Source organism: Oryctolagus cuniculus, chromosome 5 (assembly GCF_051225735.1).
Source record: "Oryctolagus cuniculus isolate XC-2025 breed Fujian yellow rabbit chromosome 5, ASM5122573v1, whole genome shotgun sequence".
NCBI lineage: Eukaryota > Metazoa > Chordata > Mammalia > Lagomorpha > Leporidae > Oryctolagus > Oryctolagus cuniculus.
Genome location: NC_142871.1, coordinates 163,132,083 through 163,153,293, shown reverse-complemented (window position 1 = coordinate 163,153,293; position 21,211 = coordinate 163,132,083). Strand labels below are relative to the sequence as shown.

Genomic DNA, 21,211 nt, shown 5'->3' with positions numbered 1-21,211 from the left:
CCAGCATGTTTAGGGGTGAAGAATCTGCAACTCGCTTTCAAATAATGAGAAAACACGCGTGGGGCTGTGTATGACAGTAGACCAAGAGAAACCAAACGTGGCAAAACGTTAATGAGCTTAAAGACATGTAACTAACACTCCCTGTACTATTTAAATTTCCTGTCGCTATAATCCATTTTTTCCAACAAAAAAAAATTGGGGAGAAGCTGGTACAGCGCTCAGGAAAAACCAACAGCTAAAGCACCAGACCGGCAGACGGGAAGTCACTTCCGGCTGCCCCGCAAAACGTCCCTGGAAACGACAACTCCCGCCCTTCCTGTGACGTCTCCCGATAGGCCGTTCCAGTCACGTGGCGGGCGTGGCCACGCCCACAGTTCCCAGAGGCCCCCCGCGCGCCGCGGTCAGCTCAGCGACTTCCTGCCGGCGAATGGGCAGCCGCCATGGCGGGCGAGCCGCCTCCGCTGGAGGAGCGCCGACGGCTGCGGGAAGAGCTGAGCGAGTTCGTGGAGAGCTGCTGCCGGACGCTGGAGGAGGTGACGGCGTCGCTGGGCTGGAGCCTGGAGCAGCTGGCTGGCGGGGAGGAGGAGGCGGCGGAGGTGAGCGGCGCGGGCTCGGGGCGGGGCAGCGCTGCCGGCCGCGGAAGGCTGTCGGAGATTCGCTCCTCCGCAGCGCGGGGGTGGGCAGCCGAGACCCTAGAGACGGCCCCGACGCCCCCCGCGGGGCCCACGAAGGCCCTCGGGCGCTCGGAGCCGCCCTCCGCGCGGGCTGTTCCTGAGGGACACGGGACGGGGCGGCGGGGGCGGAGGGCGGCAGACCGGGCGGTTTCGGGGGGACTCGGGGGAGTCTCAGGGTGCTGCTTCGTCCTCTGCCCGAGGATTCCGCCGCTGCTGTCGTCCTCGTAGTCCGGAGAGCTGGGGGGCGGGGGCCGGGGGCCGGGGGTCGGGGGTCGGGGCCGGGGGTCGTGGGTCGTGGGGCCGGGGGTCGGGGCCGGGGGTCGTGGGGCCGGGGGTCGGGGCCGGGGGTCGTGGGGCCGGGGGCCGGGGGTCTGGGTCCGGGGCCGTGGGTCGTGGGTCTGGGGGCCGGGGGCCGGGGTCCGGAGGCCGGAGGCCGGGGGTCGGGGCCGGGGGTCGGGGGTTTGGGGCCGGGGGTCGTGGGTCTGGGGGCCGGGGGTCGGGGGTTTGGGGCCGGGGGCCGGGGGTCGTGGGTCGTGGGGTCGGGCCCGGGGGCCGTGGGTCGTGGGTCTGGGGCCGGGGGCCGTGGGTCGTGGGTCTGGGGCCGGGGGTCGTGGGTCTGGGGGCCGGGGCCGGGGGTCGTGGGTCGTGGGGCCGTGGGCCGTGGGTCTGGGGCCGGGGCCGGGGCCGGGGCCGGGGCGGGGGCGGTTCACCAGTTCGCCTTTGTGCCTTAAGGCGGGGGCGGCACCGATTGTAGGATTATTAACGGACTGTTAACTACTATTAATATTATTAATGTCGAAAAAGTGTAGGCAAGTGTATTCGAGAGAACAGCCCTGGTGCTTGTCTGGTTTGGTTTGGCTTTGTGATGGGTTGGAGACATGCGCCATTGTGGGGTCGTTCCAGTTACTCGTTCTGGGTTCACCAGGCCGTAATAATTTTTGCCAGGTGTAAGTCACGTGTCTGATTCCCCAGAGGCAATTGAAATGTATTTACTTTATATATAAACGTCCATTGCTTACTGTGTTAAAAGTGCAGTGGGAATTTAAAAATCTTTATTTGCCTTAGCTTTTGTATTTGAAGCTGTAGGTTCCATTGGGTCAAACCTTTCCATTGTTTACTCAACAATAAAATTGGATTTCTGTATTAACACGGGCAGGGAAGCGGATGCCACTTACTATACATGACCTCACTGGACACGCATTAATAGCCCTGTGAGGTAGGTGCTGTTGGCCACACTTTACTGGTGAGGAAACAGAGAGGCGGCTTGTCCAAGAACGTACTGCTGTAAGTGGCCGTTCAGATTTGAACCCAGGCATTCTGGATTTTGAGCCTCTGAGTGCTTGCTTGTTGTGCGTCCGCTTTAAAACTCCTTTGTAAAATTCTAAGTCAGCGCTGGGTGTGCATTTGACTTGAGAGAGAGACTGGTTTAAAAATCTGGGCAAGTGCCATCGGTAGTTCCTAGAATAGGTGCTGTCCAGATGGTTCATACAGCCACTTGTCTGCTAGTGGTTACTGAACTGTTTCCTGTCCTCAGAGCCTACTGTAGTGGTTACTGAACTGTTTCCTGTCCTCAGAGCCTACTGTCTGGGGGCAGGGAGGGGGATGCAGTGCCCCTAGGCATCCGTGGGGCAGTGAGGATGCACATGCTTCCCTTGGACCTTCTCGTCTCTGGATTACTTCCAGTACCTAGTAAAGTGTAAATGCTGCTTGGTTGTTAAGTTGTTATTCAAGAAGTAATGACAAGGAAAATAAAGTCTCTCCATGATTGGTACAGACGCAATTAAAAAATGTGTAGAATCTGTGGTTGTTTGAACTTGAGGGTGTGCAGCCCTTGCATATGGAGGATTGACTATGCAGAGAAATCAGACATGTGATAAAATCTGTGATGGGTCAGGTCGCAATTGCTGTAGTACTGTGGTAGGTCAGCAAAAGCTTCCTGGACAGAATAAATCGTGAACTTGTAAGTATAAGGGAGCAGAATTAGCCTGGTGCAGTGCGGAGGAAATCCCATCAACACGTGTGGAAATCTAGAGACAAAGGAGTGATCAGATCAGGAAACCTCAAGTAGTGAAGGATAGCTAGGACAGGGGGTGTAGAGATGGAGGGGAATGGTGAGGGTGGACAGGAGCCTGATCCCAGAGGCCCTGGGTGGTCCTACCAGAGAATCTAGGTTTTATGCTGAAGGTTTATTTATTTATTTGAAAGGCAGAGAGACACAGAAAGAGATCTAGCTGCTAGTTTACCAAATGGCCACAATGGCCAAGGCTGGGCCAGGTCAAAGCCAGGAGCCAGGAGCTTTATCCAGGCCCCTTGTGGGTGCAGGGCCCCAAGCACTTGGGCCATCCTCTGCTGCTTTCCCAGGAGCATTATCAGGGAGCTGGATCAGAAGCAGAGCAGCTGGGACTTGAACTGGCACCCATATGGGATGCCAGTGTTGCAGGCAGCAGCCCAAACTGTGATCCGTAACGCAGTCCCTATTTCTTTCTTTCTTTTCTTTTCTTTTCTTTTCTTTTCTTTTCTTTTCTTTTCTTTTCTTTTCTTTTCTTTTCTTTTCTTTTCTTTTCTTTTCTTTTCTTTTCTTTTCTTTTCTTTTCTTTTTTTTTTTTTTAAATGAGGGAAGTAGAGGAGTCCTGAAAGTATTTCAAGCCAGGGCATATCATAATCATATTTGTCTTTAATTAAATCATAACTGCTTGTGTTTATTGAACATTTGCTATGTATAAGGCCCTGTTCTGAACCCAGCTTCCTGCCTGTGCAGACCCTGGGAGCAGCGGTGATGGCTCAGGTCACTGGGTTGCTCCTGCCCATGGGGGCGACCTGCATTGCCGTCCCTGTTCCTGGCTTCTTTGACTCTGGTGTCGTCCTGGCAGTTGCTGGTGTTTGGGGAGTGACAGAAGATGGGAGCTGTTTCTTGAATGGCTTTGTGTGTAAATTCATCCGCATCTTATTTGGTCTCCACACTAACTCTAATAGAGAGGTCCTACTGTTTGTATTTTTTAGGTGAGGAAACTGAGGCAAAGAGGTTAAGATCTTTGTCCAACATCACACAGCCAGGAAATGGCAGCGCAGGCATTCAAACTGGCCAGACTGTGGACAGTGGAGTTGGGTGGTGACGCAAGACAGGAAGCAGAGTGTTGAGCGCAAGCAGTTAGTGGTGGCTGCTGTAATGCACTGGAGAGGTGGTGATGCTCCGCACTGGGCACATGGCAGTGGGAGCAGAGTACGTGGAGGGACTTCAAGGGTGTTTAGGAGCAAGCATTAACAGGGCTAGATGATTCACTGGATACGAATGATGAAGGAGAAGAGACTTTTTTTTTTTTTTTTTTTTTTGCTTGAGCAAGTGGACCTGTGAGAACAGGGGAGAACGCAGAGGCCAAGTTTGAGAATTATAGGAGACTATGAATATAATGAATTTATTTTTGTTCGTGCCAACTTCTTAGTGTCTTTAGTATGAATTACTCCAAGAGAACAAGTTCTGAAGATCTAGATTTTGAATGTCGTCTGTAGAGTAAGAATCGAAGCTGTGAGATCTTCCAGGAAGCATGTGTGGAATGGCAAGCAGGCACTGCTTGGACATACACGGAACACCAGTTAGAGCGGGAAGATGGGGGATCTTCAGAGGTGACTAAATGGAAGGCGCCAGAGAGGCAGAAGGAACATGCGCAGTGTACCAGGATGGCAGAATGGGCAGTTGGAGTGTGACCTGAGAGAGCAGAAACCACTAAGGCTAGGCTGTGTTGTTTGACTTCAGTGATAAGCAGGTAGTCTGTGATTTGCTGACTGGTCTCAGGGGTGATGGTGGCAGAGGTTGTTGGGACAGGGAGTGTAAACTGCTCCTTTGGAGAGCTAGGCTTTGAAAAGGGTAGAGAGGAAGAGGGGCTTTCAGAAGATGAGGGGGTTGAGGGAGTTTTTAAAAAAAACACAAGCACATCCACGTGGGAGTTGAGAGAAACCTGAAAAAGAGAAGGTATCACACCCCTTAATCAAGCAATAAACATTTGTTGGTATAATTATTTTTAAAATATTATGTGTCTTTTTCTTCTGATTTTTATAGGATGAAATTGTGATATGTCCTTATGATTCGAATCATCATATGCCCAGGTCATCGTTAGCAAAGCACATGGAATCTTGCAGATTGAGAAAACTGGGCTATACCAAGGAAGAAGAGGTACTGCATGTTTGCTGTATTGTGCATTTGTGCTATGTGATTCATGCATTAATAAATCACAGTGTTGGGAAGGTGTATTCCTTTTGTATGCCTTTTGTAGCTTAAAATAATAACCCTTATTAAAGAATATGTATATATATACACACACAAATAGCCCTTATTTGTAGGGGAGGGTGATGGTTATCTAATTTCACAATTTGTGAGAAATATTTAAATGGTACTAGTCGGTTGTTAGTTTATGTCAGATCTTAAAATAGTTCATTTCTGAAATTTGTGAACACTTAAGTTTTTTTTTTTTTTTTTTTTTTTACTGTTTAGGAAGAAATGTATAATCCTGAGTTTTTCTATGAGAATGTGAAGGTACCTTCAGTTACTTTGAGTAAGTATTAAGTTACTAGATTATAATTTAAAAACAGTATAGGTATTTTTTCATTTCTGATTGATCATAAGAATGGATTTTATAAGCATTAAGAACATGAAGAAGGATGCTTAGTACTGTCGCTCCCCGTCTTCGTGGAGGAACGACACAGGACCCTGCGCTGTTCTTTTGTCTGCTCGGCCCTCCCCGGGTTTGCTGCTGGTTCTTCCCGGGTTGGCTACCGACCCTTCCGCCTCCGTGGAAGGGCTGTTCCCCCTAGCCACTTTCCCCACTTCCGCGGGGGAGCGGCACACCGCCGGCCGGCTCTCTCGGGGGCTGCACAGGTGTTCCTTCAGATGTTCCTGGTGCATGTTGTCTCTCTCCTCCTTTATAGTCCTCTTCCACCAATCCCAACTCTGCTACCCACACGCCGAGTACACTGCTCTCCTGCAATCAGGAGCAGGTCCTGCTGTTTATTGGTTGAACTGGAGGCAGCTGTGTAGAAGCTGTTTCCTCCTCTCCCAGCGCCATATTGTGGGAGAGCAGATGCATAGAATAAGTCTTAATTCCAGTAACTTAGTCTAGTCCGAGTTGCTCCCCACAAGTACTTGTAGAGAATTGAGGATTAATTAATGTTTAGTGGAACTAAGTTATGTACTCTGAAATGTAGAGAGCAGGTTTATGGTAATAGACGGTGAAAACCCAGAAGAGCTTTCTACGGTAGGACAGACACCTTTTTCCTTGTAGTAACAAAGATCTGAGCAGACAACACACACTGGAGGTAGGACGGAAGACAGAAACAGGTTCCAGGTATTCACAGAGGTTTAAGTCTTGGACTCTGGAAATAATAGAATGCCTTGATTCAGTTCCTGGTTTTGTTACTAACAGATCTGTAACTTCCAACCTGTTTGTTGCCTAAATTTCTTTAAAATGGGGATGATGCGAAGAGTACTTTGTGAGAATTAAATATTAACATTTAGGATAGTCCCTGCTACTTAACTGGTTTTCAGGAAATGTTAGCTGTTATTGGTCCCTAAAATTTGTAGCTACTACTGCAGCATGCCTGATGATAGCGTTTTTTAAACTGTAGAAGTGTGGTTACTCACTAAGCTCTGGACAGATCCGAGAGAATTCTGTGTTTAGGTGACACAGGCAGCTGTGTGAATGTTTCGCCTCTTAAGATTCTGTAAGGTTGTCACTGTGCTAAAGAGCTGGGATTGGAAGCTAGTTAATCATTCAGTTGTGGACACTGATGATTTCTAATGTACTTACAGATTTTTTTTTTTTTGACAGATAAGGACTCACAATTCCACATAATTAAACAAGCTAGAACTGCAATTGGAAAAGATGGTGATTATAACCAAAGTAAGTGATGCCATTCTTGAGCTAAGTCATGAACCAAGTAATTTTAATCCTACAAGCACAACACTACACATTTCTTTAAGAAAAACCTATGAAAACAGTTGTATGGGAAAGGTTAATTTAACCTTTAAACAGTAGGCTAATCTGCTTTGTTTCAGTCTCATTTGTTAACTCTGTGCTGTGAGATGTTGCTCACGCGGACACTATCTTAGCGGGGGAGTCATGCTTTGGAATTACCTAATAAGTGAGATTTCTTATTTATACATGTGTGCCGCTGGGTGAGACTTACCCAAGATTTCCCCTGGAAAATGGTGTATTGTTGGAGCGCAGAGATTGGTCTCCAGCTGCCCCACAGGGAGACCACATCAGGGTCATTCTTCTCTTTGAAGTGATGCCTGCTGGGGATCCCCTCTCAGCACAGAGCTTCACCTGGAGGTTCAGAGGATTCCCAGATCCCTTCACGCCCAGCTTTGCAGCTCGGTTAAGGAGTTTCTTTCTGCCTAGAACAGAGACCAGGTTAGAATTTTTAAGCTTTTAGAAAATTGAAAGAAAAGTTAATCTATCAAAAACATAGAAATGAACGGTTAGTGAGAGTTTAGATGTCTGGGGGTGCTAGCCGGCCCACACGTGACCAGCTCCCCTTAACAAGGATGTCTGAGTTCATTTGAACCTTCTGTTGGTTCCAAGCTTCCTCTGCGTACCTCACATTTTTCCTGTTTCCTTTTTCTAGCTGAGTTACAGGCATCAGGCCATAGTCATGTTTGGTTTTGGCCTTGGTGGAAGGTCAGGTCTTCACCAAACATTGTTCTAAGTCAGTACCTAGCCTTGATTTCTCCAGGGTGCCCTGGAGCTTCAGAGGAGGCCACCTTGCCCTGAGCTGCTCCGTGTTACCTTGGTTCCCCACGACCGCGGGAAGCACACTTGTTCTATTTCCTGTTCTGCAGCTCCCACTTCCGTGCCAGTGAGCTGAAGGCCGGGTTTCTTTCCTTGAGGAAGGCATTTGACTTTCATCTTACTTGGAGAGGTTGCTGAGCTGTGACTAGTAGGGCCTTTTTTGGCCTCTGTTGGTTCTGCCCATTGCCCCTGTTTAGTTAATGAACCAATCAAAAAATAGAGGTTTTGGTTTTTGGAGGAGTAAACATTGAAAGACTTGACTCTGCAGTAGTGAGACAGGTTGGCTGAGTTCATGTTAGAGTTGATAGAGAACTTGGAAGTCATCTGGTCCAGCATCTGCCTTTCACAGATGAGGAAACAAACCCTGGGTGGCAGGGACTAGGAAGCCAGCACCTGCAGGACTTTCAGGTTGTTAAGGTTTCTTTTTCAAAGTTCTTTTGTGTATTTCATTTCTGTTTCTCGACAGACCAGTGTAGGCTGGCGGAGTATTTTTCTCATCCTCTTTAGGTCAGGAAACAGGCACACAAGTGTGGAAGTCCACCTCAGCTAGATAATAGCAGAGCTGGATCCAGAACAAGTTCTGAGCTGTGGCGCAGTCTCTGAACTGAGCTGCTCTGTTTTCTGTCAGGAACGCTCACCGTCTAGTGAATTTTATGGACTAGGGTTCTGGACGCTGCTCGGATACACTCACTGTCAAAGCTGTCGTGATTAAGGGGAACTTCACATGTCTGCCTGCTCCTGTCAGTGCCGTGCGTTGTTCCCTACATTGTATAAGTCTGCTTTACAGAAATAAGTCAGCCTTGTACATGTGACAACTTCTTTTCACTTTTTGTCTTTTCTGTAATACAAAGCTGTCTTGTGGGGTCCTTAGAGGAACAGAGATAATGAATGCTAAACTAGCCCTTGTTCCAATAATTGGTAACTACTGTTACCTAAGTGAAAACTAATGTACGGAAAGCAATAGTAAAGAAGTACTTGAGAGTTTTGTGTGTGTCATTTGGAAAGCATGCTCAGGTGTTTATGTATACCTAGGGTCTTAACTGTTTCTTAAAATTCTGTGTAGAGTTCTGTAATTATTCAACACAGATTATTTTTGTGACCCATTCCTGGCTTAGACATTTTAAAACTTTTGCCTCAGGACTAGAAATCTTTAAATATCTTTTTATTGATGTATTGAAGGAAGAAGAATGTCTAATATGAACAAGGTCACATTTTCCTATCTAATTTTGTTAATTCATTAAAATGTGAGTTTTTTGACAGGGTTGTGTGCATGTTTTCATTTCATTAATCACGTCAGCCCTAAACTGAGTACATAGACTTTAGAATCTTGTAAGCTTTGTGAAAGCTTGAACAATCATTAGATCTTATTTATTTTCAGATATAGTGACTTCGGTTAATTTTGTAGACAGAATATTAATTCCAATCATAAGCAGTCATTTTATATTTTATGCTTTATCTTTTTCCTTCAATATAAAATCTTTAAGTTGCTGTGCTTTTGTTTCATGGAGTATATTTGATTATGTCTGTGATTTTAAGACCGGTATGTTATATATAAAAGAACCTAAAAGGAATAGGATTGAATAGCTTTAGAGCCAGTCTGTTCCTACCACTTAGGAGAATTTGGGTGAGTTGTTTGATTTCAGTGGCCTTAGTTTCTTTGGTTTGTTATGGAATTGACTCTGAATTCTCCCACAAATTCTGTTTATATTTTTGAGACAGTATCTTTTACTGTTTGATGTTATATATGTTTCATGTTTAAGATTCCCTGTGATGACAGGAGTGACTAATAAGGGAAGACAGTTATTTAAAATAGATTAGAGTTTCAGTTTGCAATGATGAAGAAGTTGGGGAGAGGCTAGAGCAGGTACTTGCACAACGGTGTGAGGCATAGTGATGCCTCTGAACTGGGCACGTGCGCTTAAAAAAATTGTAAACTTTATGTTTTTTACGTTTACCACTGTTTTTAAAAACTGCAAAAAAAATAGCAAGATAAAAGGTCACGAATTGTATGGCATTCTGATATACCTCTAAATCATATAGAAATGTATGAAGAATTACATTTTATAGGATTGTAAGCTTATGGAAGTGTGTTTATCCATTTTTTTCTTTTTGTCAGAAATATCTGTGTTCTGAGTGATATAATGCAGCTTGTCGCTTAACTTTTCCTGTACTTTTTCTTTTTCAGTAATTGGGGTGAGTATAAAGAGGAATTAGGAACCTGAATGTACTCCTTATTTAAAGATATGCAGTATCCTTTTGGCAAATGATATCCTTTTAAAGTATCACTATAAAATTTCTAAACCTTATCTCAATAGCTATCACAATATTGTGGTCTTGATTTGGAATTTTGGTTGAATTTGAAGAAATTTAAATATCAATCTGAAGATACCATGGAGAAATTTAAAATGAAAATGCCACAATAATTTAAGAAGAAATTCTGTTTCTTTGTTTAAAAATGACAGGCAGAGGTCATGTGGAGCTTGTTTGTAATACATCATTGTTTTCTAGTCTTTGCATTTTTCTCCCAGATTTTTATGGCCTGTATTCAAAGGAGTTAGGCTTATGATAGCTAACTTTTGATAATTCTGTATTACGAAGTTTAATGTTTTAACACCTGGCTACATAAAGGGGCTTTTCCATATGCCTACTAGAACTTGATTAAAATTGACTGACTTGAGCGAGCCCTTCTTCCCCACTAACTCCAACCCTTGATAAGGGAGAATGTCCGTGTGAAAGCTGGCTTCAGATTCAGTGACGCTGTCCTCTTGATTGGTGGACAGATGTGACGTCGTCTCTTTTTGGTGTTGTAATGCTTACTTCATAGCATGCTCTAATTTGAATTCTTCTACCTTTTCACTTAAGAAGTTAGCAAAATTAGAAGTCATCAAATACGAGGTTCTCAGAAGTGCTGTTGATTTTACTTTGTTCTCTGAACCAGAGTTACTACTTTCACATAATCTAGCAAGCATTAGAATGCGTCCTTTAGTAGCTCATGTTCTTTGTTTGCGTTAGTGAGGAACGAAGCCTAGAAAGAATTGTTTTACATTGTTTTATTTACAGTTGCAATCATTTTTTTATTTGAGAAAATTTGAATCCAAACAAATTTTCTTCAATGTTTAATACATCGTATCAAGGTATTGTATTTACTTTATTTTATTAATGGACAGATGTTAGAAAGTTCTGTGACGGTGGGGGGACACTGATGCTAAGACTTTTCTGTTAACTTGGTTAAGCCACTGTGCTTCCTGCTGAGGAAACAAATAGGTTCTGTTTCCATTTAGTCTTTTTCTGGTCTGAGGAAGTTTGGGATTTTTACTAGATTGTTTTTTTTGACCCCAGCTCTAAGTTGTGCAAGTGGGACGTACTTTGAATATTGAACGTGTAGCCTAATGTTTCATGCAGAAGAGACCTTTTAAGCAAATTTTTCATATTTCCATAATTTATTTTCAGACATGGTAGCATGTATTACCTGTCAAGCATTTTTTGCAGCTTTTATGGGGAAAAGCATATTCACAGAAAGAAAGATACTTCTGTAATATGGTAGCCTTTTAAAGATCACACCCAAGATTTGTGTATGAGCAAATTGTCTCCTCTGGTAGTTACCGCCTGCGTAGCAGACGTCTGTAATCCAGTCTTTCTGTGGGACTAGCATTCAGGATAGAGTCCTTATTTATTTCTCATAGAGATTGCTGTTTTCTGTATTTAGTGATTACTGTGAGAAGAAATAGCTTGTGCTAATACTGCGTCATAGCACATGTGTAATAAGTGGTGGATTTTCAGTCCATAACGTTTCATGTCTTGTTTATTCTTGTGGTTTTATCTTTACCTTAGGGATTTACTCTTCGTCACCTGTTGAAGTTCCTCTGAATCACAAACGGTCTGTTTGTGATCTGACCCAAGCCGACCGCCTTGCCCTCTACGATTTTGTAGTTGAGGAGACAAAGAAGAAGCGCTCCGATTCTCAGATCCTTGAGAATGACAGTGATCTCTTTGTAGACTTGGCTGCCAAAGTCAATCAAGGTTTGAGATGAATGTTATAGCTCTGCACTGCTTGTTTATTGTTGTCGTAGAGATTTATTTATTTATTTATTTGAGAGAGTGACTAGGGGCAGGGAGAGGGGTAGAGAGCGAATTTCATCCCCCAAATGGCTACAACAGACAGCACTGAGTTAGGCCAAAGCTGGGAACCAGGAACTACATCTGGATCTCTTGTGTGGGTGGCAGGGATCCAAGTATTTGGGCCATCATCTGCTGTTTTCCCAGGTGCATTAGCAGGAAGCTGGATTGGAAGTGGAGCAACTGGGACTTGAATCTGCATTCTGATGTGGGATGCTGGATGTTTTACATTTCTTAATTTTCTATCCTGTGCATTAAGCTGATTCTTCAGACCACTTTTAGTTGGAGTAGAATGAGTCTGTATCATCTAATAGCAATACATATATATGTGCATATTTATATAAAGTTATTCACTCAGTGCATAAAATCTTACACTTTTAGCTTGAGCATATCTTCTGTGTGAAGCATGTTACAACTCTGTTATGTTCATCTGTGTACCTAGGCACTCCATGTCCAACTAACTGCCAGAGAAAAGGAATTATGTAAGACTTAGCCCATATATATGTGCACACACACACACACACACACATAATGTAGAATTTTCAGGTATTTATGTGCTACCTTGAAATATGTTGAAATATGACTGTGGTCTTCTTACCGGCTAAGTCATAAGAATTTAAAAGCTCCAAAGAGCATAATATTATTTTATTCTTTCTTTAGATAATAGTCGAAAAAGTCCAAAATCTTACCTTGAAATCCTGGCAGAAGTGAGAGATTATAAGAGAAGACGCCAGTCCTACAGAGCTAAGAATGTTCACATAACCAAGAAATCGTATACTGAGGTAAGTCTTGCATAATCTTGCAAACTTTATTGAGAATAAAAATGTATCTTAGGTAGTTTCCTAAGTCTGTTCTGCAGGTTTGCACGGTTCTGTCTGGGTGATTCTCACCGTTACTGATGGACTCGCTGGTTTGCCAGTCCTAGAGAGTGGTAATCAAGTTTGTGGTTGCTGCTGGTATTCTTTGCACTTGCATGGTTGGCCTTTTATTACGGAAGTAATCAAACAAATAAGGATACTACAAAACGTTTGTTGGAAAATGGAATTAAAAGATAAATTCTGGGCTAGTGTTATGGTGTAACAGGTTATACCAACACCTGTGACACTGGCATCCCATAAAGGCATTGGTTTGAGTCCTAGCTGCTCCGCTCTCGATCCAGCTCCTTGCTTATGTGCCTGGGAAAGCAGCAGAAGATGGCCCAAGTGTACCCCCTGCACCCACATGGGAGACCTGGAGGAAGGTCCTGGCTCCTGGCTCTGCCTAGCCCAGCCCTGGCCATTGCAGCCATTTTGGGAATGAACCAGTAGATGCAAGCTCTCTCTCGCGTGTGCGCGCTCTTTGTCTCTCTCTTTTTTCTGTGTACTTCTGCTTTTCAAATAAATAAATAAATCTTTAAAAAATTCTTAGAGTGTTTCTTTTGGTGCAAAAATATTTTGAAATCCAGGCCTCCCTCCCCCCCATATGCATTTTCCATGAACCTTTTAAAGACCTCATTGTATGGATGGATTTCAAAATTTTTGCACCAAAATAAACTTAATCTTTTAATTCCACTTTTCAGTGAACATTTTGAAATGCCTTTGTGGCATAGTCTGAGGAACCCTTGTGTCTTCGTTGCCCATCTTCAACAGTTAGCAGCCTATGCTCCTCTTGTATATATCCCCTCCTCTCTACCTGTCTTCCCCAACCCCCACACTTGGTGACTCGTGAAAGCAAATCCCAACTATCTTTTACCTGTCAGTACTTAAGTGTTTATAGATCTTTTAATGATTCTTCATATCTCTGGTGGTTTTTTCAACTTTTTATCCATTTCTTCATCCATGTCCTACATGTTTTTGGTCTGGGTTAGAACAAATTTCAGCAAAAAATTGATGACATCCTGTAATCACTGTGCTAACACACTGCAGGGGATGTATGAGAATGCACACAGACCCACCCTCAAGCAGCTTAGAATTTAAGCAGTGAAACATACATGCAGAATGTGAGTTGTGTTAAAGTGCTAAAATAGCGACTAAATCATATGGAGTCATTCTCTATCAGAGATAGGATTGATCTGAGCTTCGGAGAGGAGGTAGCGTTTGCGGGAAAAGGAGAACCAGGGAGAGGTGAAGAAGTGTCTGCTCACTGACTGCCCTCTGTGGTCTGGAACCTGTGCTCGGGGGACTCTGGGACAGCGAGTTTCAGGAGCTGGTGTAGAGCTAGCAGACGAGGACTGGTAGGGCTGCCCGAGGAAGGGCCAGACCTGGCTGCCGAGTGCACTGGGATGTATGTGACTTGTCACTCTGGGTTGGACCTTGGCCTGTCTGAAATTTTCCACAGGAAGATACAGTGAAAGAGAGTGGCAGTGGCGGGTCAAAAGATTTTCTAGATGGGAGGACAACCTTTTTTTTTTTAAAGATATATTTATTTATTTGAAAGAGTTACAGAGGGAGAGAAGTAGGGACAGAGAGATCTTCCATCCACTGGTTCACTCCTCAAATGGCCACAACAGCCAGGGCTGTGCCCGGCCAATGCTAGGAGTTTCTGCAGGGTCTCCCACATGGTGCCAAGGCCCAGGGATGTGGGCCATCTTCTGCTTTCCCAGGCATATTAGCAGGGAGATGGATCGGAAGTGGAGTAACCAGGACTTGAACTGGTGCCCATATGGAATGCTGGCATTGCAGGCCGTGGTTAACCCACTGTCGGTCCCAGACTAGCATTCTTAAAAGGAAATGTAAGTGAAGTTATCTCTTAGTAACATGGAGGGATTGGTTCCAGGACACCAATGCCCAAATCTTATGTAAAATGGCATAGTATTTGTGCATATTTTAAATCATCCTGCATTGCTTTAAAACCTAATACAATGTAAGTGCTATATAAATGATTATTATGCTGTATTGTTTTAGGGAATAATGACAGGAAACATATCTGTACTTGTTGAGCACAGGCATGTGTGTGGGGAGTGGGGTGACTGTTTTCCTCTGTGGTCAGTTGTGAACCAGTGGATATGGAACTGTGAGGTATGGAATCCACGATGTAGAGGCCTGTCTATACAGGAGTTTCTCAGAAAGCCCTTAGTAACCCCTGCTGGCTAGAGCTTAAAGCTTCCGAGGAACTACCCAGTGAGAAATGAGGTTGGCTTCTACTCTGTGATATAGCAAGATCATGGAGGGCTTTGAAAGCTTTATTATAGTATTCGGACATTTTTCCATTGTACTCTGGGAGCATTAAATGCTTCTTTGAGGTGGACGGAAGTGCATCAAGGCCTGAATTAGATAGATAAATTTCTTATTAAAACATTGTCCAAATCAGACCTAAGGGAAAATTTAGCTTCTATTATAGTTTTATCTCTGCCTCCTCAGTAAATAGCCCTACGCTTGATGGTGTGGATAACTAAGAAAAACAAAACCTTGCATGTGGTTCTTACAAGTAAGGAATTTATAATCTCATTGGGGCATATCTGAGAACGACTGTAATGGTTCATGTTTTGTCATCCTGACCTAAGTGTAAGTTTTTAAAAAATGTTTGTAAGTAATCTCTCACTTTGAGATCAGTTGCAAAAGACACCATAGTACCACGGACTCAGGTGTAGTGGTTCTTTTACCAAGGTCACCTGTTGCAGCATTTTGCCTGTGTGCTTACCATTCACACTCTGTCCATTTTGCATTCTGTTGGTCCTGTGTGTACATAATTTTTTCAGTTAAGGGTAAGTGACATAGAGCATGACTCGTTCTCCCTAAGTACTTGGAATGCATTTCCCAAGAACAGGCGCATTTCTTGTGCAGGTTCCAACTTCACATGCAGCGCTGAGATAGCTTCTTCAAGGACCATCCAGAGTCTGGTTGTTCTGTGTTCTCTGACTGAACATGTTCGCAGTCCCCTGTGTCCTAGCTCTTGGTAAACACTTGGTTGATTGTCAGCAATGCTTTTTCCAGCTTTATAGTCTTTATTTGTGGACCAGCTTTCTTACCTGAAATTCGCTGCTTGACTTTCTCAAGGTGATTCGGGATGTGATAAATGTGCACATGGAAGAACTCAGTAATCACTGGCAAGAAGAGCAGGAAAAAGCGGAGGATGGGGCTGAAAAGTACGTCATTATCTTTACTGGTGAAAATGCTCTCTAATCTGTGTGCTGTAGTGGTTAAGTGGTAGCATTTCCAAGATGCTTCATAACACACTAAATTACCAAAATACCTATTGTTTATTGTCATCAGTGCTCAGGATTCTGAAGCCAGAATTGTTCTATGGCATTGCCCTTTGGGACAACAATATTAATGAAATAAGTAATAAAACCTAAAACCTGGGGCTGGTGTTGTGGCGTAGTGGGTAAAGCCCCCGCCTGCAGTGCTGGCATCCCATGTGGGTGCCAGTTCGAGTCCTGGATGCTTCACTCTCTGCTATGGCCTGGGGAAACAGTAGAAGATGGCTCAGGTCCTGGGCCCCTGCACCCGTGTGGGAGACCTGGAGGAGGCTCCTGGCTCTTGGCTCCGGATCAGTGCAGCTCTGGCTATTGCTGCCATCTAAGGAGTGAACCAGTGGATGGAAGACCTCTCTCTCTCTCTGCCTCTGCCTCTCTGTACTCTGCCTTTCAAATAAGTGAATAAATCTTTAAACAAGAAAAAAAAAGTATTGCACTTAAGGCTGGTATGTCTGTGTGTGTAACAACCTGATTAACGTATCTTTCTGTGTTTCAGGAAGGAGGAGAGGCGATCGGCTTCGGTAGATTCACGACAGTCTGGTGGAAGCTATTTCGACGCCGAGTGTTCTCGGCATAGACGGGGTCGGAGTAGGAGCCCACATAAGAGAAAAAGAAATAAAGACAAAGACAAAAACAGTGAGTCAAGAAGAAGGAAAGAGAGGTGAGTCTAACTGCATCATCCCTGTTGAATTGTTGACTGCTGAAAAGCAGAGCAGGTTCTGTGGACCACGCCAAAAAACAATACAGTAAGGAGAAGAAATGATAAATAATTGGTGATGATTTTTTAAAAATTTTATGAATTTCTTAAAAGCTAGGATGATTGCTTTTTTTTAAAGATTTATTTGTTTATTTGAAAGAGTTACAGAAAGAGGGGAGACTGAGAGATCTTCCATCCAGTGCTTCCTTTATTTATTTATTTTTTTGTAAAGATGTATTTATTTATTTGAAAGTCAGGTACACAGAGAGGGAAGGAGAGGCAGAGAGCGAGAAAGGTCTTTTGTCTGCTGGTTCACTCCCCAATGGGCCACAACGGCCGGAGCTGCGCTGATCTGAAGCCAGGAGCCAGGAGCTTCTTCTGGTCTCCCATGCAGGTGCAGGGGCTCAAGGACTTGGGCCATCTTCTACTGCTTTCCCAGGCCATAGCAGAGAGCTGGATTGGAAGAGGAGCAGCCAGGACTAGAACCCATATGGGATGCTGGCACTGCAGGCAGCAGCTTTACCCACTACACCACAGCACTGGGTACAGTGATTTCATTTTCCATGTGTCCACAATGGCCAGGGCTGGGCTGGGCTGGGCTGAAGCCAGGAGCTTCATCTGGGTCTCTCGTGTGGGTGACAGGGGCCCAAGCACTCCGGCCATTTTCTGCTGCTTTCCCAGGCCATTAACAGGGACTTGGATAGGAAATGGAGCAGCCAGAACACAAACCAACGTCACAGGTAGCAGCTTTATCTGCTCAATGCCGTCCAAGGAATTTTTTTTTAAAGATGTTTATTTAAAAGGCAGAGTAAGAGGGGGACAGAGAGAGAATATATCTTCGATCTACAGGTTCACTCCCCAAATGGCCACAGCAGCCAGGCTGGGCCAGACTAAAACCAGGAGCCCAGAACTCCATCTGAGTTTACCATGTGGGTCATAGGAGCCCATGCAGTTTGGCCATCTTCTTCTGCTTTCACAGGCATGTTACCAGGGAGCTGGATCGCAAGTATAGCAGCCAGGACTTGAACTAGAGCCCATATGGGGTGTCAAAGGCAGCAGCTTCATCTGCTGTGCCACAGCACCTATCCAGTGAAGATTCTTTGAATTTGTTCGGTTCAAATAAGCACAGCTTCGGTGGCATAGTTCTCTGTGTACATGATTAGATGTTGGAGTTTTCCCTTTTCATCACTTACTTCCTTTCTCACCAAGACTGACAAAGGCAATGTCTGTGTAGTGTGTTAAAAAATTTTTTTAAGATAGATGTATTTGAAAGGTGGAATTCCAGAGGAGGAGACATGGAGAGAGAGAGTGCGCATGTGAGTGAGTGAGCAAGAGCCAGCTTCCATCTGCTCGCTCCCCAGCTGGCTGCAGTGACCAGGCTGAAGGCAGGAACCTGGAACTCCATCCAGGTCTCCCATATAGGTAGCAGGGGCCCAGGTACTGAGCCATCTTTGCTGCTTTCCCAGGTGCACGGGCAGGAAGCTGGATCAGAAGTGGAGTGGCTGGGACTCAAACTTGTGCTCATATGGGATGCTGATGTCCCGGGTGGTGGGTTAATGTACTGTATCACATTAAACACATGTTAAACCGTTAACAGATGTTTGCCTAACTGTTCTTTCTTCCTCCTCCTTGCTGTTGCTAGTTCCTGCAAACTTCAGCATCAGTTTTTTTTTTTATTAGCAAGGTTTTGATAGATGGAGAGGTAGAATTAAAACTAAGATAATTTTAAATCAGCCGAGGTATATTCCAGTGTTCCCAGTGCTTATGGTGTCTCCGGTGATTTTCTGTCAGTTCCTTCTTCCCTAGCATTGCTGCCCTGGTTCATGGGATGACCCTCGTCTGTTCAACTAAGCCAGCAGTCAGGGAGTCATTGTAGATACTCTTTGCTGGTCTCACCATCTGGGCAGTCCATAGCTGCTGTGAGTTCTGCCTGAGAAGATGTCACACGTAGCTCTGCCTCTCTGTCCCTTGCTGCCTGTCTGGAAATACTGGTGGTTTTCCTAAGGCTCTGTTCATCTCTAGGCTTATCCCGTGAGAATCCGTCCCCTTCCTGCTCCCAGGGAATATGCACGTCTTACTGCTCTGCAGTGGCAAAATCCACCTTTTTGAGAGTAGCTCTCCCACAGCTCTGGACTGAGGACTGCTGCCTGCTTCTCCTGGATTTATGCCACAGTGCAGTGGAATGCACGGCTTGTACTTCAGCCGTGTGTTACGTAAGAGTCCTCATGCACTTGGGCCACCTCTGTGCTTCTCCATTTTGTGTTCTGCGCCTGGTTTTTAAGCCTGCCTGGGAAGCCTGCTCGTCCTCTAAGGCCCAGCGCAGGTGGTTCCTGAAGCCTTTTCTCAGGGTGAGCAGGCTGGTCATCTTCTGTTTTGTCACTGCCCTTCCTGGCACACACTTGGCTTTGACCTTAACATTTATTACCAGACTTTGAGCTCTGGGCAGGCAGGATGGCCCGTGGACTTGTCAAGTAGTAGGCTCCCCAATGGTATCCTGGCTCCAGAGCAGGTGTGTGTTAGGAGCTAGTAAAGCTTTCTGTGATGATTTGATAATTTCGCTTATTGTACTACCATTCAGTTCATAGGATTAAAGTTAGCTGTGATTCAGTTATTCTCTTACAAAAAAGGAATTATATATAGATATATAATTCCCTCTGATTCATATGAGAATTTTATAACTTAGTATGTACAGATTAACTTTGGTTTGTCTCAGAAGTTGTACTCTTTCCCTCTTTCAAGTTTGTTAGTGCTTCTTCCACTAAAGTAATTTTTGTTTTATCTGTTCAACTCCTTTTGACTGAAATACATTGGAAGTCCTCAAAATCTAAACATGGTCATGGTGGTTGTGGTACGGGGTTAGGCCGCTGCGTGGGATGCCCGCATCGCATATTGGAGCACTGGTTCGAGTCCCATCTACTCTGCTTCCAATCCAGCGTCCTGCCAGTGCACCTGGGGAAGCTTTGGCAGTTGATGGGTCGAGTCTTAGAGCCCTGCCAACCAAGTGGAGACCCAGGTAGAGTCCTGGGCTCCTGGCTTTGGGCTGGTCCAGCACTGACTGTTGGAGGCATTTGAGAAGTGAACCAGCTCATGAAGATTTCTCTCTGTGTCTCTTCTCTGTCTTTGTTGCTCCACCTTTCATGTAGATGAGAATATTTACAAAATCTAGACATGAACAAATTTTCCTTTGTTGAGATGAATTTGTGAAATACTTCTGAAGAGGCAAGGCTAATCTTTGATGTCGTCTCCTAAGGTGAAATGAATTATGGAGAATTGAAAGAGGAGTCAGAATAAGGAAATCAGGTAGTTTCTGAATTATCACTGAGACTTTCATTGTCTATTTGAAACGAATTATTTGGTCATCTATTATTTATATATATTCAAAGTTAATTTTAAAGAATCCAAAGCACAATTTTTAACAGTCCCACTTTGCTAATCTCTATTTAATTTTGCTTCTTATTTTCTGTATTTACTCTCTTAAAAAAAAATCCCTCTTCAGCCTAGCAGTTAACACACCAGTTAAGACAAAGACTCGGCCGGCGCCACAGCTCACTAGGCTAATCCTCCGCCTTGTGGCGCCAGCACACCGGGTTCTAGTCCCAGTCAGGGCACCGGATTCTGTCCCGGTTGCCCCTCTTCCAGGCCAGCTCTCTGCTGTGGCCCGGTGTGCAGTGGAGGAAGGCCCAAGTGCTTGGGCCCTGCACCCCATGGGAGACCAGGAGAAGCACCTGGCTCCTGCCATCGGATCAGTGCGGCGCACCAGCCACAGCGGCCATTGGAGGGTGAACCAATGGCAAAAAGGAAGACCTTTATTTCTGTCTGTCTCTCTCTCACTGTCCACTCTGCCTGTCAAAAAAAAAAAAAAAAAAAAAAAGACACAGACTCCCACATCAGAGCGCCTGAGTTCAGTCCCAGCTCCAGCTCTGCCTGCGGTTTCTGCTTCTGCAAACCCTGGGAGGCTGCAGTCATGGCCCAAGTAGTTGGGCTGCTGCACCCACGTGGGAGACCGGGATTGAGTTCCGGTTCCCAGCCTGGACTGCGCTCAGCCCTTGCCACTGTGGGCGTTTGGGGAAGGAGCCAGGAGCTCTGTGTCCTCCCCCTGCTGGGACTACCCCTCACTGCCTCTCAGGTTTTTTTTTTTTTAAGAAATCCTGTTCAGTTCTTTCTTGTTTTCGCTGTTGAGTTCTGAATGCATATTTTAACATGTTGCAGTTTATGTCTGATGAAAGTGCATTACTGTTGAATTATGATTTTAAATATCTGGTATTAAAATCTCCATTTATAATAGTTTTTAATACTCCTTTCATTTCAGGGATGGGGAAAGACATCATAGTCATAAAAGAAGAAAGCAGAAAATATGAATGCAGTATTCGTGCATGTTTTAATTATGCTGTGTCATGATAACCAGTATGCTGATATTTAATTGGAACTGCTTTGCATTGGAGAATGTGTTTATATGATTGGTTTGGTGCTCATTATTTTTCAATAAATATGCTTCAGATTGTGAGTACACTGTTGGGCCCTACAACTTGTTTTCCTTATATTTAAGTAGAAGGTTTGCTTCTTGTTACTTGTTTTGTTTTGACTTTTTGGCTATTTATATGTTATAAATATCTTTTTATCAGAAAAACCATTTAAAGTATATAAATTTTACACCGAAACATTCTTATTGTAAAAAAAAAAGACTTTGAGATAAGGCTCACGTCCCCTTGGAATCCATCTGTAATCCTTGTGCCCACCCCAGTGGCAACTCCTCTTTACCATTACCCTG

At 44.6% G+C, this 21,211-nt stretch overlaps 1 protein-coding gene across 2 annotated transcripts; it reads left to right on the top strand.

The window, feature by feature from the left end:
* The first annotated feature begins 347 nt into the window (after positions 1-347).
* Positions 348-20,952, top strand: SNRNP48 (small nuclear ribonucleoprotein U11/U12 subunit 48). Of its 2 annotated transcripts, XM_051855875.3 has the most exons (9): positions 352-596; positions 4,729-4,842; positions 5,161-5,221; positions 6,494-6,565; positions 11,288-11,476; positions 12,233-12,354; positions 15,547-15,635; positions 16,243-16,407; positions 20,753-20,952. In XM_051855875.3, exons 1-9 carry the CDS (start codon positions 441-443, stop codon positions 20,799-20,801), a joined length of 1,017 nt encoding a protein of 338 aa, XP_051711835.1. In that variant the 5' UTR covers positions 352-440; the 3' UTR covers positions 20,802-20,952. The 2 variants fall into 2 exon arrangements, with proteins under 2 accessions (XP_089189567.1, XP_051711835.1); XM_089333441.1 differs by lacking the exons at positions 11,288-11,476; positions 12,233-12,354; positions 15,547-15,635; positions 16,243-16,407; positions 20,753-20,952 and adding an exon at positions 6,952-7,115 and having other exon boundaries at positions 348-596.
* The last annotated feature ends 259 nt before the right edge of the window (positions 20,953-21,211 follow it).

Coding starts and splice junctions, on each gene's coding strand:
- SNRNP48 (XM_051855875.3), top strand. CDS start 441: ATGGCGGGCGAGCCGCCTCCGCTGGAGGAGCGCCGACGGCTGCGGGAA. Junction 4,843..5,160: donor GCTATACCAAGGAAGAAGAG/GTACTGCATGTT, acceptor TTTACTGTTTAG/GAAGAAATGTATAATCCTGA. Junction 15,636..16,242: donor GCGGAGGATGGGGCTGAAAA/GTACGTCATTAT, acceptor TCTGTGTTTCAG/GAAGGAGGAGAGGCGATCGG.